Source organism: Parambassis ranga, chromosome 24 (genome assembly GCF_900634625.1).
Source record: "Parambassis ranga chromosome 24, fParRan2.1, whole genome shotgun sequence".
Lineage (NCBI taxonomy): Eukaryota > Metazoa > Chordata > Actinopteri > Ambassidae > Parambassis > Parambassis ranga.
Window position 1 is genome coordinate 2,176,018 of NC_041043.1, and position 17,353 is coordinate 2,193,370.

At 38.7% G+C, this 17,353-nt stretch overlaps 1 protein-coding gene across 6 annotated transcripts in view; it reads right to left on the reverse strand.

The window, feature by feature from the left end:
- The window catches only part of lama2 (laminin, alpha 2), a 129,587-nt gene that overhangs the window by 79,574 nt on the left and 32,660 nt on the right, over window positions 1-17,353 (reverse strand). For all 6 annotated transcript variants that reach the window (XM_028397103.1, XM_028397104.1, XM_028397102.1 and 3 more), the window contains exons 4-11: window positions 10,512-10,563; window positions 9,136-9,326; window positions 6,134-6,313; window positions 5,725-5,814; window positions 3,626-3,743; window positions 977-1,155; window positions 759-858; window positions 286-343 (exon numbers count right to left, since the gene is read on the reverse strand). In XM_028397103.1, coding sequence (XP_028252904.1) covers window positions 286-343; window positions 759-858; window positions 977-1,155; window positions 3,626-3,743; window positions 5,725-5,814; window positions 6,134-6,313; window positions 9,136-9,326; window positions 10,512-10,563 — 968 coding nt within the window. The remainder of the gene's footprint in view (window positions 1-285; window positions 344-758; window positions 859-976; window positions 1,156-3,625; window positions 3,744-5,724; window positions 5,815-6,133; window positions 6,314-9,135; window positions 9,327-10,511; window positions 10,564-17,353) is intronic.

A 17,353-nucleotide genomic window follows, 5' to 3' on the forward strand; every position in this document is an offset into this window, starting at 1 on the left:
CAGCACCAGTTTCCCCTGCAGCTGCTCGTTTTCAGACTTGATATTTATTAGCTAAACTCTAATCCTTCTAGAAAAAGTTTATGATGTCAGGCAGCATTAGTGATAAAGAATAAAACTAATAAAAATGTTCCCCTCACATTTTAATGTACAAAATCAAGTGTGCTAATAAATATCATCAAATATCTTAATGGAAACATTAATTGGAACAGACAGCAGCTGAAAGGTTCTGCTCACCTGTCACTACATGTCTATCTCTTTCTATATGTGAGCATGTCTGTCTCTCACCTGTCACATCGCAGACCCCCAAAACCCTCCTTACACCAGCATGACCCTGCTGGCTGGCCTGTCAATCAAATACACACACACACATATATTAAAAAAACAGAGCGTAACACAATGGGTATATCTTTGAAGCAGCTGCACCTAAAATAGATCCAATACCTAGACATAAAAACAGTCAAAATTCTCAGAGGAGCAAAATTATCTATTTATAATATAAATAGTTCTGTCAAATGTATTTTTTTTCTAATAACACATACTTCTGTGCATAAAGCTAACCTTAGTCTCATAGGAAATCAAGCTAGACTGAATCAATAAATTGTTGGAATTATTCAAGTAACACTTTAAAATGAACAATAATGGGAATTGTCTGTATGTGTGTCCACTCGGGAGCTTATATTTCACATGACTTCCAGCAAAAACAATGACACTGACAAAAAGACAGATGAAAGGAATAAAAAGAAACTAAATGTTTATACTGGGTGTAGCTTGGCTTGAATCAGTGACACATGTTTGGCTGACGGAACCATGTGGGTCACAGGAGCAGGGGATGCAGGGGTTCTCCTCCTCTGCACTCACCTGGACAGGTGAAAAAAACATACATATACCAGACATACAATATTTATAAATACTGCTGGATTTACCATTAAGCACAAATACATGTTTATGTTTATCATATGTTAGGTTTATCATATACCCCAGCAGGTCTGTAGTATCCAGAGATGCAGGTTTGACAGTTGATGCCTCCTGTGTTGTCACGGCAGCCAATACAGACGCCGCCCCCTCTGTATTGACCATGGACGTCCAGGCTGAGGGATAGATCTGCTACTGTGTGATTGAAGTAGCACTCGTCTGCCTTACCGTGGCAGTTACACTCTGAAAACACACACAAACACCCACACAGTTACAGAGCTGCAGTGTTGTTTTTGAGAGGATTTGTTAAGTCGTGCTACCTCCACTAAGATACTATATAGCATTATATGCAGGCAGAGTAGTTCTCTCATCCTTCTTCAGCTCAGAAGTTTAAGTGGACCATGAACCATGTGTTATCACTGCAAAAATGTAGTCTTCCAATCCACCCAACTTGGCTTTATTTTTTTATGCTAGTTGCTACATCAAGTGGCCTAAAATGCATCAGTTCAATAAAAAAAACAATGGATCTGAACTTTAGCTCTAGAAGTCTTTTAACAGTGGTAATTGTTTTAGACCTTGATCCCATTGGATCAGGGCATTTTCCAGATTCAGCCAGGTCATCCTGATGTAATGTGACTGTGGATATCAAATTATCAAAGTAGTGAAGAGAGTGCTATTTGTTTTCTTCATATTGAAGATTTCTTCTATAACTGGAAAGGTTGGTTCCATCAGTTTACATCTTCACCTGCAGGTGCTGCAGGTGAAGATGTAAATATGTGAGAAAATTAGGATGCACTTAAAAGCAGGATGAGACATCAAACCATTTGAAATTATATTCCTGATTCAAACTCGAAAATATGATCAAAAACGTAAAGTAGTAAACTTTTTGTTATCATTGCTGGATCAGGTGCTGATATATGATTGACGTAATTGTCAAAATTGATATAACTGAGAAACGTTGTTATAGGATGTGAATCAATTCATGCCAATAGTTATCATATTCCATAACTTTGCACAAGTTTAAAAGGTCTAGACTTATTCTGAGAAGTTTATATCAGTCAACCTATGTCTAGGTTGCCTCTAAAACAATATCTTCTATAGAAGCCTAATGTCTGTTACTAGTGGACCTTATGTCCCTACAGTTATGTTTGTGTCAGTGTCAAGGCAGCAGAGGCCATTATCAGGCCACTAAGTCTACACAAAGCCTTTTAGAAGGTGTAGCCTGTGTGAAATAAAATGAAGATTACCTTAGTTTTATGATGACAGGTGGAGGCATCTAATCTCACCCTCTACATAGTTGATAAGGGTTAATGGATGCAAAGGTGGCTTCTGATGGCTATATAACAGTCTTATAATAAAGGAAGATTCCACCTGGCTGGTGAGAATATACATTTGAGTGCAGTGCTTAACTGTCTGTAGAGTGTGATCTCCTCAGATGTGATGTGGTGATGTTGCATACAAGGTCTACAGCACCATAAAACATGTCCAGATCAGTTCAATTCTAATAAAGAGGAAATGTGTTGGAGAGAAGTGGTGAACTGTGTGTCCTTTACATACAGTGCATCTCACAAGTTTGTGAATCCTTAAAAATGTTTCTGCATAATTATGAGCCAAAAAAGTCCTGAAAGTATAAGAACAGAACCTAGTCAAACACAATAAATAGAAATATTTTACTTTGTCATTTATGTATTCAGAAAAACATGATCCAATGCTACATATATGTAAGTATATGTAAATACGGTATGTAATATTATATTAATATTAGAATTTGAAGTTTATTTGAAGGAAAAATTACAGTACATCAAATCAGGTGTTTTAAATCAATAGGGAGGTGTCAGTGAGTGCTATTTTTTTACCTGTCTGATATTACAACATGTGTTTGGGTGAACGTACCAATGTACAAAGTACATTTCTGAGAACTTTTTCAAAACAGTTGTTGCTGCTTATCAGGCCGGTCAACCGACAAAGAACCAAAAACAAGACATTGTCTGCAAGGTCTCAGTTACACTGAGATGACTCAGTGTAACTTCTATCAACTCTCTCTCTCTCTCTCTCTCACTGGCTGATGTTAATGTTCATGAATCCACTATCAGGAGAACAATGAACAGCCATGGTGTGCATGGCATAGCTACAATAAGGAAAACACTGTTCTCCAAAAAGAACACTGCTCCCCATCTGCATTTCCAATCATATGTACAAATAAGACGGCTGCTGGAAAATATTTTGTGGATGAATGAGACTAGAATAGAAATATTTAATTGCCAGAACCAGGGCGGCCTACAATAATTGATAGAATAATAAATTCTGAACGATAGTGAATTCTATATAAAAATATCAGGATATCTGAGCTGAATCTCAAGACAAATTGGACCATCCTGCAAGACAACAACCCCAACTACCCTGAACAAACAGAATCCACCAGAATCTCTGAAGTGTAGCTGTTCTGTACAGAAGAATGGGCTTAAAATTCCTCTAAGCCAGAGTGGACAGCAGATCAGCACATTTCACAGAATTTTCCCAGTCACATATATTTAATATTGGATCATTTTCTTGAATAAATAAATAAAAAATGAAATAATTTAATTTCATTTGTTTGATTGGTTTCTCTTTTTCTACTTTTTTTTATCTCGTATTAATACAGAAACAGAAAATTCTAAAGTGTTCGCAAACTTCTGAGCAGCACTGTCTGTAATTTATTTTCTGCTTTTCTTACTCTCGCAGACATGTCTGGTGAGGAAGGTTCCTGCCATCCAGGGCTGCTGATGGTAACCCGGGCAACAACGATCACAGCTCTCCCCGCATGTGTTGTGTTCACATTCACAGCTAAATTTCTGCATACACACATATACACAAACACAGAGATCACAAAAAACACATAGAAAATACACATTAACAGTGTGCTGCTCTGAGTTTCACACATTTGTCAATTACGCAGATGTGAGCTGTGTTTTAATAAATGGATCTTCTGCTAGCTGGAAAATGATTTAGCAGTGGGTGCTAAACGTGGCAACAATGTGAGTTGGATGAGAGATTTGAATTTCACTGTAGCTCCTTCTTCTCCACAGTCTGCTGAGTATCTGGTGAAGAAAATAAACTAAACTGACTGACTAAATGGCTGGCCTTTGTGTGACATGCATCAATCCCACACACAGGTGTGACTTCAGGTGTTTTACTCTAAGGATAGACATTTTAATGTCATACATTTATTGTTATTATTAGTGAGTGGGTACGTGAGACTTCTGTGTGTACCTGAACACTAGCATAAATGTGAAAACAGAAAGCTGCAAACAAGCATGACCTGCTGAAAGCCTATCAAACAACAATTCACAGGAGAGCCAACTACAGTGAAAAAAACTTGGTACACTTTCCAGCTTATCAGTTAGCAGCAAATGGGTTCACTATTGCTCTCTCAGGGGAGAAATAAATTCAAAACTAAACACAGTCAAAGCAGAATGTAGCAGGGCATTTGCCAAGTGCGAGGTTCAGTAATTTAATTTAGGACTTTCTGTAAATTGGTTGATGTGGTGAGGGTGCCAGATTTAACTGAAAGGAGAGTAGTACAATAGCACAGCGAGAGCCAAGTTTGTTGGCATGAGTGAATTTGCCCCTTTTATCTGAGACGTAACACTACAGCTCTTGCTTCAGGCTGCCTTTGTGCTGAGCATGCATCTGAACAAATGTTCTGTAGACGATCATCAACAAATCATCTCAGGGGTCTCCACCTTTTCTGTTTTCTGAATGTCTGCCCAGGACTTTGCTGCATCGACCGTTTGAACTTGTATCAAAGTAAAGGAGCTAGATGTCTTTTGGGACCACACAGCTAGAGACAAACCTTACAACACACAGGCAAATAAAAAAAGAATGCAGCTGTTAATGTGCTACATTTAGATCTGACAACCTATTGAAATGACATGTTTTTGGCCTGAGGTAGAGGGAGATACAGCTCTCCCTTCATGTACATGTAGTTCAACTCTTTAAAAGAATATACTGAAAGTTTGAAGTTAATTTTTGTCATATTCTTGTTTCAGTAGTTAAAAATACAGTCATCTGCTATCTGGAAAGCAACCAACCAATTCCAAGAATACATAGTGACATCATTACAGTACTTCTCCTTCCAGCATTGTGAAGAAGCAGGCTGATGAATTCAACAAGATCAATGACAACACATCAATGAGTAAAGTAAAGCAGTTAAAGGTAGGGTAGGAGATTTTGAAAACTCAGTGAGAGTCAGCCAGGCAAATGTCAAATCAGTGTTGAACCTTAGACCACATACCTCAACTGATTCAGTATTTACTATATTTAAACAGCTTAGGCCTGTGTGGTTCGGAGAAACTGGTTTGTTTTTATATGCTATCTTCAATATTTCTGCGGCCTTTTGAGGTGGGAAGAAGAGAAGAGGGCTCGGGGCTCTTTACACACCAGTGACATCAGTTATTCCCATTGACATCATCACCAAGGGACCAGACACCAGTGTCACATCTGAGTTAGACTTCTTGGTTCTTGCCTCAGGACATGTGAAGGACACAAGCCTCTGCAAGTGTATGTGTGTTGTGAGAGAACAAGAGGAAGATCAGGTGTCTGGTATCAAACACGCCTCTGTTTGAAGTGACACGAGAGACAACGCTTCACTTTGTCACCTGCGTCCCCTGCAGACATGCAGACACACACCCAAAGTTTGATATAAGGAGATAGATAAAATGCAGATGCCCTGGGCTTCTCTTTTCACTTGTTCAGCACTGTGGGAAAGCTCCATTACCTTGATGGTATTGTTAGTTGGACTAAAAGAGAGAAAGAGAAAGTTAAGGATTTTACCTTTGTAACATTGTTGAGAGGACAGGCCTTGGCATGGCCATAACAGATACACATCCCTCCAACTGAGATGTCCTTAATGGAATAGTAGTACTATTTCAGAAAGAAAGAGTCAGAGAAAGAGCCAAAACACATTATGACAGATTAAGATTAATTATTAAACCAACACTACTGCAATTCAAAATAAAGAATGTCTCTATTGTGTATATATAAATATATATCTATATCCATTAATAAATGATGGTAATTAAGCTATATAATTATGGGATTTATAAGCTACTGTAAAAATGTGGCATTATGTCTGATTCACTGGCAAATATTTGTGGCTTTGTTGATTACAAATGTAACTAATTTAATCTCCTTCCTTGAAAAAAAAAAGAAACAAAGGAAACAAATGTATTCTGAGCCATACCCGTCTCGTCACAATAGGATCAATATCTTTGGTGTCATGAAGGGTCAGGGTCATGAGGTCGGCGTTCAGCGTTCTGATTCGCTGAAACACCAACCTGATGTAGCGGGCAGAGGTGAAGTTCAGCAGTGTCGGGGAGGGGTCATCCGCACTGGGCCGACCATTGATCAGAGACGTGTGGATCTATGGACAGAGTGACAGTTGAACACTGACGTGCACCAGCAAAAATAAATTAGGACACAGTGCTCAGAAAAAGAGAAATCTTGCACGGTATCAGATTAAGTGTTTTTATCTCTTTTACCAGACAAATAGATTTTCAGTACACTTGTTGCTCCTCTGTTCAAAACGGAGCTTCAGTCAATACCTCCAATTCACCTGGATGTCTGACCTTTGCTGCACAGAATGACGCATGAGCAGAGTATCAGGACTGTTTTTAAATTCTACTGCTGATAGTGGAAATTTTCTCTGAGCTCACCTAAAATATGAGTTTAAGGTGTGTAACTGCATGCAATGTTTTATAACATCATAACTTGTTTAGGATTCAATCCTAATCCAACAGACAACTTAACAGCAGTAAATGGAAACTTGTAACACACTCTCAGTGCAGCCAGTGATGATTCCTGTTTCGTTTGAACTTTTAAAAGTGCAGAAGAAGAAGCATCATTTTATGCTCTGCATCACCACTAATCAACAAGCAGCCACATAATAATGAGTGTGAGGTTCTGTCTGCTTGCCTGCCTGTCTGACTTTCCATCTGTCTGTCCCACTAATGTGGCCAAAAGCAACATTTGGCATCTGTAAAAAAAAAAAAAAAAGTCTTGCTGAATGTTTGTGTGTGTTTCAGTGTGTGTGTGTGTCAGGGGGAACACTCCATGGGTGTAAGCTGCACACTTGGAAGTAACGACAGAGTTGCTTGTGTATGTGTGCGTGTTGCGTGTGTGTGATGAACGGCAGGGTGACATTGTGAATGTGTGTGCGATGCTGTGACACATCGCCTACGACTCATTATGGTTTCACTGTGATCAGACGGCTGGGGAGCTGTCAACCACACACACACACTCAAACACACACACACATCCAGACAGCTCTGTCGTTACTTGCAGCTCTTGACATCTTCCAGCTTGCACCCCCTCTAACGCTCCCCCGCAGGACACAAGCAAAAACACACAAGAAGACACACACTGAACACACACTTATGCAGACGTGCCAACACACATACTAGCACCCATGTAAGTGCACACACACATCCAGGCAGACATCCACAATTAGAGGCCTGTGTGGGGGATGTAAATGTGTGATTAGTGTGTTTTAACTGCGCATTTGTGAAGATGTGAGTTTGTGTCCATGTGTGTGTGTGTCCTTATTCTCTTCATTAATGTCAGCTAAGGCAGGCTTGCCCCACCACTTCGACTGGGTACAGTCACACACACCTGATCAAAGCAGTATAACAGTAAACAGTGTGTGTGTTTGCATGTTAACGATTAAATTAAATAATATTGGTGCATATTCTTTAGTCACCTGACCATTACCTCATTCTGTCTAAGTCACAGGTCCATCGGAACACTCACACAGCCTTTGTCCTAGCAGCCACATATGACCTCAAGCTTTTCTGCTAGCAATATAAAATCAATAAAGGGCCTGTTTTTGGAAAGTCTACAGCTTGTCATGATCCCTTGTTTGGTTGGGTTTGTTTTCATTTTGATACTTGGTTTCCAGTTGTATTTCTAGTTGTTTTGGGTGTGTTTGTATTTTCCTGGGTTTTTGGTCATGGTTCCCGTTTTATTTTGGTGAATCCTTGTCAGTTTTACTTCTTGGTGTTTTCCCTCCATAGTGATTGCTCGCCCCATCCTAATGTGTTTCACCTGTGTCTCGTAATCCCTCCTGTGTATTAGGCTGTGTCCAAAATCATTTTCACATAATCACTATACATGGCCCTATATAGTGCTTTCAACCTTTTTGTAGTGCTGTCCGAATGTGTATTGAGAAACTTTAGACCCCATATGGTGCCCTCAATGTATCCCAGAACGCATCATGAAAGGTAGTGTCCATCCAATGGTCACTATAATTAGCAATATGTACCTTCAGGCATTGTGCGGACGGACGGAAAGGGGGACCGGAAGTTACCTGTCGTACAAATATAATTATCTGTTTAACGAATGTAACATGACCCGTTGTGGTTGTTTTTTTAATGTTTGCCATTTTATTTAGTTTATTTGGCTATAGCGGTACAAATTATACTTGCTAGCAATGTATGTTTTAATTGCGACAGCATTTATGTAATTAACAGCGACAGAAAATGATGGTAGTGTCTGAAAGGACTGAAAATGTTTTCCCAATAAGTTCGCTATATGGTGCCCTACATTGGGGGAGGGGGAGGTAGGGAGTGATTGAGTGATTTCGGACACTGCCTTAGTCTTGTGCCCTTTTTTGTCTTTGTCTGTTCCTACTGTGTCCTGTCCTCACCTTTAGTTGGACTTCTTGTCGTTTGGATCCTACCTGAACTCTCACACACAACACATCTGCAACGAAACCTACACTTTAACTCCTCTGAGACCAAACCCAAGCAATCACCACCTACACACAAATCATCTCTACGATTGTTGCAAAACCCAGACCAATACAATTTAGCCAAACTTGATGTACTGAAGATAAACCCATCTCAGCTAAGTTTATTATACCTTACTATCGACATGTTCTCTAGAAATGGATATCTTCATATTAATTCACAGAAGGAGAGTAAGTACAAAGAATGAGTTACAAACAAAATTTAAATCAGAGGCCTTTTGGTTTCACTTTTGTTTGGTAGAGCAAGCAAAAAAACGTAGATGCCACAGAAGGAAAACTTTGTGACAACACCAGTATTACAGAATGCGAAAATTCCAGTTAAACACTTGCAACATGAGCTTCTCTGCTTCTGCGAATGTCATACTGACGCACTTGTCACCATGCTAACCACACCCCTACCAACTCAGCTACAGATTATAAAATGTAATTTCAAATGTTACCTCTCCATTCTCCAGTGGGTGAATCTTTGAGTAAAAGGAAGTGCAGATAACTTCATCATCTCGGGTGTAGGAGGGGGGTCCTGTGCGTGGATTTATGTTGTACCTGGTCAGGCACTCAGTGTCTGTTAAAGCGTAGTACTGCCAGGGTTCAAAGGTCACACCATCGATTGAACGCTCCAGGATCCAATTACCTGTGGACAAAAATGTTAGGAAAATAATGATGGAAATGTGTGATGTGCAGATGAGGAAAAAAATCCATAAAATACTGAACCTCTGTTTAGGTCACACTGCTTAATATACATAGAAAATTGACAGAACATTCAATTCCATACTTCTCAGAGACATGCAGTAAACTATGGTATTGCAGCACTTTCAGTTAATAGAAAAAAAACAAATACAAAAAGATGACTAAGCAGTGATCATATGAGCAATGAACATAACCATATAACACCTCAAATTGTTACACCCCATGAAATACAAAAACAGAAGAAAATATGCTCCTCGCAAACAAGCAAAGCTTAGATCCAATTTATTTTGTGTATATTTTTCATCATATGAACCCTCCATCCAATTCCATGTGTAGTCCTATTAACTCTCAGCATGAACAACATGTACAGCACAATACAGTCACGTCAATCTTAATCTATAATCTTGTTAAACCTGTCATTTCGGAATTTAGGGTTCTAACAAGTACCTCAGATTTGTCCCTTGTAGTACACCTCGTTGTTGGATACTAACTGTGGGCATTAAATAAACAAACTACTGCTATATACTGCTACTAAACTGCTACTTTACCATTACAGTGAAGCAGTTTTCCCACTGAGAGTCTATAACTTTGTAATATCTGCTAAATCTGTTAAAGGGTTCAATTTTGTGTTACTGTTTTAAAAAAAGCTGTACTGTAAATCTAAAAATAAAAATCAGGTGACTAAGGAAGAACACATCATTCTGTTTTAACACAATTTTTAACATAATTTGTTCCTGACATTATACTCGACAAGCTAACCCCACAAACTGTCTACACTTTTAAGACAACTTGTGTCCCCAGCCTTTATTGGAAATGTGTTTGTAGCTGTGCATCTTCTTGCACAATGAGTGCAAAAGGGGTTTGTTTAAATGGAAATAGAATAACAGTTAGAGTTAGTAGAATTGTCAACATTTGCAATACTTCACTTAAACATCTGCACATTGGTAGTGTTAAAAATTGTAGTAAAAAATGTTTTAATTGAATATAGTCTCAAACGTTGAGTTAAAGTGGAGGATCATTTGCTCAACAGACTAATTACAATATAATAATCACATTGTCTCATTTTATAATCAAAACAGTACAGAAGTAGGTGGTAGTCTAAATACAAACTTTAAAGCAGAACACATACCTGGGCGAGGTGAATTGGCAGCCTTTATGATTACATACGCAATCTGGAAAACCTAGAAAATGCACAGATAAAAATAATGTTGTACAAGCTTGCTTTAATTGTATTAATCATAGTTCATAGTAAACATATGACGAAGTCAAAGTGACAAAAATAGTAAAATAGTGTTTTTCAATAGGTGAAAAAAACACTTATGGGTAGAACTTTCCAATAAATAGACATGTTGATGGATATTGATACAAACATGAGATGTAGGTCAAAGATGTCTGCCTGTTCCCCTCCCTCACTTCACCACCCTGCCTTTCACCCCATCTTTTTCCCCTGCACCGCTTTCTTCTCATGATGTGGGAAGCAGTGTCACATTGCAGCAATTAGAATAGTGAAAAAGCTACTGTGTGTGTGTATGTGTATGTAGGGTAACCTTATAGCAGTCATTCAAACCCCCTACAAAGAGTCCCTGTTACCCACATTCACACTGTGAGGATGAGGTGTGTGTGTGTGTGTGTAAGAGGACTTTCAGCACTAGCTTGTAATACAGTGACAACTTTGGGACAGCTAGGCAGCTCCTGCAGCTAAACATAGATCAACATGGCTAACTAATGCAGTGTGTGTGTGTGTGTGTGTAGGGCTGCAGTGTGTCATATTCTACGTTTTGATCAGATGTGGATTAGACAAGTTATTTTTTTCCACTTATGCACAACACTGTATCAAATAAACAAATAGCTGTCCTATGTGAAATAACATACCTGCTGAATGTCTGTTTATCTCAGCATGTGGATAAGCTTATCTTGATTTCACACTGTATAAAATATGACTGGATTTTAAAATGCCATCATATTTTCTTCTTTTATACTTTAACGACAAACTCGAAGTACAGGATGTACTAAGCAAGTTTCAACAGGTTTCGTTTGAGACTTTCTACTCAAAGGACCAAACAAAATGTTCTCAATGGATGAAGAGGTTGCAAATCTCTTGTAAATTTACAAACTTGGACATCCTACAGCAGTGACAGAGAGGACCATGGACTGTGCATAATATTTGCCAGACACTAGAAGTTGTTCCAAGCCTGTTCCTGCCTCTGCCCTATTTGAACCCTGTCCTCATATTGCTTGTGCTCCAGGATGGACACAGCTTCTGTCTGTCCATTTTGACCAAAATTCTGCAGAGGTCCTTAGAAGGTTGCTGATGCGTGGGCTCTGTTTCTTGGTTGTAATCTTGCACTCTATTGGCTAATACAACCGCATACTTTTCAGAGATGTGCCATGTTTTTTAATTTTACTAGGTCTGACCTGGTATGATTGCTATCACAACTTTTATAGAAAAGTGAGCGGATATGAAGCTGATATATTCAGAAGCCATCAGATAAATGGAAAGAAATCCCTGACAGAAAGGTAATGAAACAGACTGAACAGTGTTCACACTTTGCCGATTTGGTTCAGTTTAAATCAGCTCTATTATCAGCTTATAAAATTTTTGATTGCATACATGCTTGCCTGCATTTATTAAACACAATCCCGCACAAGTAATGAATAGGCAATGATGTCATAAATGTTGTGTTTGTGCTGGTTTTACCTCAAACAACAGAACATAACATATCTGCTTCATATGTTACAAAAGTTTAAGGCGTTCAAGTTCAAGTTAGAAACTAGCAGTGACTCATTTTTTCTCCCTGAACTGAAGCTGTATCTTACAGACTTTCTTTTTGCACTGATGAATAATTCTGTGTTTCCAAAATAAACTAATGACTCAATTTGATTATTTATACACTGTACATCAACGTGTGAGTTTAGAGGAGAGATGTAAAATTATTAACAAAGTATAAAAAATAGATCCATCTCCAGACACTTTTTGAAGCAACCACTCAAATCCATGTTAGTTTTCACATCATTCTTAACCATGTTATTGCTACCATCTCTCAGGAAATACGATATGGCAGAGAACAACTTTTGGCAGATATTTAAGCCAAACAGCCAAATGAGCACTCGAATGTTTATTTTTATGTTCAATTAGACCATTAAAGCCCTGTGTCCAGTATGGTTGTGTTGCCTGCAATTAAATAGTCTGTGAAGAATCCATTTTGTCTCACGGTGTTTTGGACACAGACCGACAGCGGTTTTACTGAACAGCTGGTGTTTACAGGCCATTCACATGGAAACGTGTTAAAATCTATCTGGCCTGACAAACTGGCATCAACTCCCAAGTCCAGTCAGTGATTCAGTCAATTTGCACACAAAGGAATGAATGACTCAATGTAGTGGGATAAGATCAGGATGGGACACCATAGACTAGAAGAAACAACAGAAAACCAGTTCTAGGATTTAGACAAACAAACAGACTTACAGGTCATCAGTGCAACAGAACTGGTATGCAGACTCGTTAAAATTTACTGTCACTTCAAATGAAAACGTGTTAACATCTCACTAGACTAATAAAGTAGCTGCTGGCCCAGTTCTCAATAGTGTGAATCATCCAGCATCTCTTACTGCCAAACTAAATGCAGGCAAACAAGCAGCAGATATTCAGTGGAGCCACTCACTCATCTCATGCAGTATCGTCCTGCTTTTCCACTAGAGCTGCCACTAAAAACAATTTGGGGAGATATTTTGAATGCAGCTGTATTTTGAATGACTCGCTTGACAGTTTAAACAGCAAATATATTTCAAGAGTTCAATATTTGACTGAAAGAAAATCATATGAAATATGGAAAAAAAGAGACAAATTATTGTCTATGGACAGTGAGGAGGCTGCAGTATAAAAAAATATGGGCCTCTGGATAAAACAGAAGAATAGCCTGTTGTATAACAGCCATATGAAATCCATTCTCTGCCTCTCTGTCTGAACTGTCCAAAACACATTTGCACACAGAAATAAAATGCATATACACACCAACACACTTGCTCACAGACTGGGTCGTAATTTGGCCTTAAGCTTTTAAATAAGCTTTAGTTTACACAAAACACCAGATGCTGCAATCTCTGCCACATTCTTGCTTTGGCCTGAGCTACCATCAGACATTAAACCAACAAAGTTTCATAGGGTACAGCAGATGTTTAATTTACCTTCTCTTTGTTATGAGAAACTAGGTTTTTCCTGGCAATAAAAGCGCTCATTGTTTCATTATCATTTTTATGTTTGTTGTTTGTTTTTATGATATAAAGCAGAGAAAAGAATGAGTAGAAAGCTGTTATGTTGCCAAATCATTGGCATGAGCTGGGTTTCTCCATTTAATGTGAATTTCTCTGGACCCACAAAGCTGCCACCTTATGTACTTAGCAATTAGAATGGGTGAGTTTTATATGCACTGAAATTAGAACATATATTCATAAGATTCCCTGTTACTATACCGTATTTTTCAGACTATAAGTTGCACCTTTTTTCATCCTTTGGCTGGGTATGCGACTCAGGTGTGACTTATATATTAAAATATACAATTAGCCTTGTGTCCTGACGTCCCATTAAAATATGATGGCAGCTGTTCTGTCTGTCTCCTGATGGTTCTCTTCCACTTCCAGCTTGTCCACACTTTGCATTTCAAGCATAGGTGACATGCACTGTTCATGGAACGTGTGCTTGCAGCTGAGCCTCAGACCTCACCTGGCAACAAGGAATTCTATTTTCTGATTGGTTGATAGCTCGCTGATTCCAGAGCACACAGTAGTCTGCCTTTTACTCATTTAGGATATTTATAGGAATTTCTGTGTGGTAAAGCTAATCATTTCTCTGTGTGAGAACTTGTTGAAATGCGTGAGTCTCACTCAGTCCCCTGCAACTGTACCACTTAAGTTAAGAGGAATTCAAGAGGCAATGTTACGCTAAAAACGTAGTGATTTACTCTGGCCCACTGGTGCGACTAATAGTCCGGTGCTACTTATATGCATGTATATGTTTTTTTTCTTCTTCCTTAATGCATTTTTTGGCTGGTGCGACTTATACTCCATTGTGACCCATAGTCCGGAAAATGCAGTAATTAACCTTCACTAGTCAACAAAGCAGCATTGAGGTGAGTGGCTGTTTTTTGTATGTGGTTCTATCAATGGTGAAAAAATGATATTAGCACCCTGGAATTGCTTACATGGCAATAGGTAGATTACGTGAAAGCTGTACATTTTACAGCTTGATTTTAAAATGTACTCATACCAAGCTGTAAACGTTTATTTCTGTAGTACAGCTTTCATGTTAGCAAGAGGATTTTAATTAATATAGAGTTAGGCTTTGTGTTCCTATACAGTATTTAGTTAGAATCATGTAGACAATTATAAGATCATTTCCGTATATTAGCTTTACCATCTTTTAACAATGTTTTAGGAAACTCAAGGTGTGGCGAGAGCATAATTGTAAGGCTTGTGCATGTGTGTTATTTTAGGAGCTGTTGATTAATGCACTCTGACTGGCAGCCTTTTTCAGAACCCTGATCACCAGCTCCTCCTATCCTTCTAAGGAGAGAGCCGAGCCTGTGCATGATTTGACCACTGTCCATCAATCAAACTGATTACAGCATTTCCATGTGAAACAGCAATTTAACTGAATTCCATCAAAACATTGTTATGGTAGCGAGGCAAGTTATGTTATATTTGTTATGATAAAACATTATCCTAACATTTACTACTATTGTCCTTATCTATACGCATGTTAAAGGTAGGGTAGGAGATTTCATTCTGATGCACTTTTTGTTAAATTAGTGTAACTTCTCTTTACAATCCGGTAGCAACCAATTACTTAGAAACGAAAAATAGTGATCATCTGTGGAAGCTATAAAACGCTAAAAACATCAGCCAATCCTATGAGGCGCACCTGCGCGGAGTATTGGCTGGTTTTCACTCTCTTCCTGCTCTGCACGCACCAGAGAGCATGAGGGCCAAGGTCACAGACTGGTTGGGAGGCGTGGCTTCGGGGTAAGCTCCGAGAGAAAGGGGCGTGTGTTTACTTTCAAAATCTGGCTGACTCTCACTGAGTTTTCAAAATCTCCTACCCTACCTTTAATGCTAATGGTAACACAGGATTTTACAAAGTGAAGATGCATGGCTTAAAACCCCTTACTATGTAATGACCAGAGGTATCACTGTTAAATAAAACAAACATTACAGTGATTACTTCAACATTAAAAGTAAATTTAACCATAAAGATAGGTTTTCACCAAGAGGGAAATTATTCCTACTTCTGGCTATAGCTGCAGAGGGCTCTTAATATACTGTCCAATGCATCTCCATGCACAATTGCATTTCAAGAATTTATCTACAAATGATGAAGTACATACACAGACATCAGCTGCCTCATTCTCACACTGAGTGACACACATGGACCCTGAGCTCCCACTCTTTCTCATTATTTAGTCTTTCTGTCCAGAGAGGCTCAACAATAACAAGAGAGGAAATGAGAGTGGTGATGTCACAAGCGATAACACACACACACACACACACACACACACCACTGTCATTTTCTGAGTGAGATGACCATGGTCACATGGGAAATTCAGCGTGCACAGGAGAGTAAATAGCTTTCTGTTGGTTTGAATGAGCATCACACATGCAGTATACACAAAACGGCACACACATTTACACATACACAAATATTGATAGATATTGATAATATTAAGTGTATAATAGATACAGATAAGAACTGACCCACTCCTCCACAGATACTGCCATGATGACGTAACCAATATTATTCACCTCAGCTGTCAGCAGTGTTAATATTGTAGCTAATCTGTGAACATAGCCAAATGAAGTACTTTAAACTAGAGGTTGACTGATTAATGTCACTTAGCCATTCTACCAGCAGACTCAGATGGAAGTCACCCAGTGTAGGCTGACTACAGAAGCGTGAGAAGAACAAGGACGTGTCTTCCTGGGAGAAATCAGTGAGGCCTAAATGCTAAATGTTTTTTAATATATTTTATCTAAATAAGGAAAAAGGAAGTAAAACCAGCCAAATATATTTGTCAACATCATATCTTACCCAATATCAGCCACCCTAATTTCTAAACCTCAGCATCGGCCACAGCAAAATCTATATTGATCAACCTTTAAACCTTAATTCTGCATTCTTTCAGAGGGCAGCAACTCAGGTTACAAACATCTCAATTGTTTTTTTTGTTTTTGTATTTTTAGCTAAGTCGGGAAGTTTCAATTCCTGCCTTCAAGACAGGATGATATTCATTCTTTAAATTATGTAGAATAAACTAAAGACTTGAAGGAATTCCTGAGACAAATCGTTGTATAGGCAGTCCTTCATTATCCCTCTGACCCACCCCTTGCAACACCCTCTTTACTGAGTAGGGTCTCTTCTGGAAGGTCCCACTTGAGGATGGAAATGCTTGTCTGTCAAACAATGGCTGCAGTCCAGCATCAGTAGGATGCAGCTGTACACTACATATCTAGAAACCTAATGCAATACTGAATGTGTTTAAATAAGAAGACAATCTGCTCATGGCAAATAGAGGTCTTCTTCATGAACTTCTTAATGTGGACGAGAAGTGTGTGTCAGTCACATGCTCTACACACTAATATCAAGGTCAGAAGTGAGTCAGTGAGTATGATTAACAAGGCAGATGAATTCATTGGCTGTAACACTCAAGATGGGTGTCAAATTATGTGTGTGTTTGCAAGACCATTTAAGGCTGCATATTTATTCAACAGCCGCACCTCAGTGGTGAAAGGTCTGATTGATGGGCTTGAAGTCATTAACATGTCAAGACGGCTGCATCTCTACTTCCCGTCCAGAAGTATAATGATATTGTATGCAAGTGAAGGTTAGCGGAAAAAAAAAGAAAATGAAAAAACGCTTACTTTAGTTATCTCTTAATATTTTGCTGTTCTCTCTGTGCCTATAAAATTATGGTAATATTA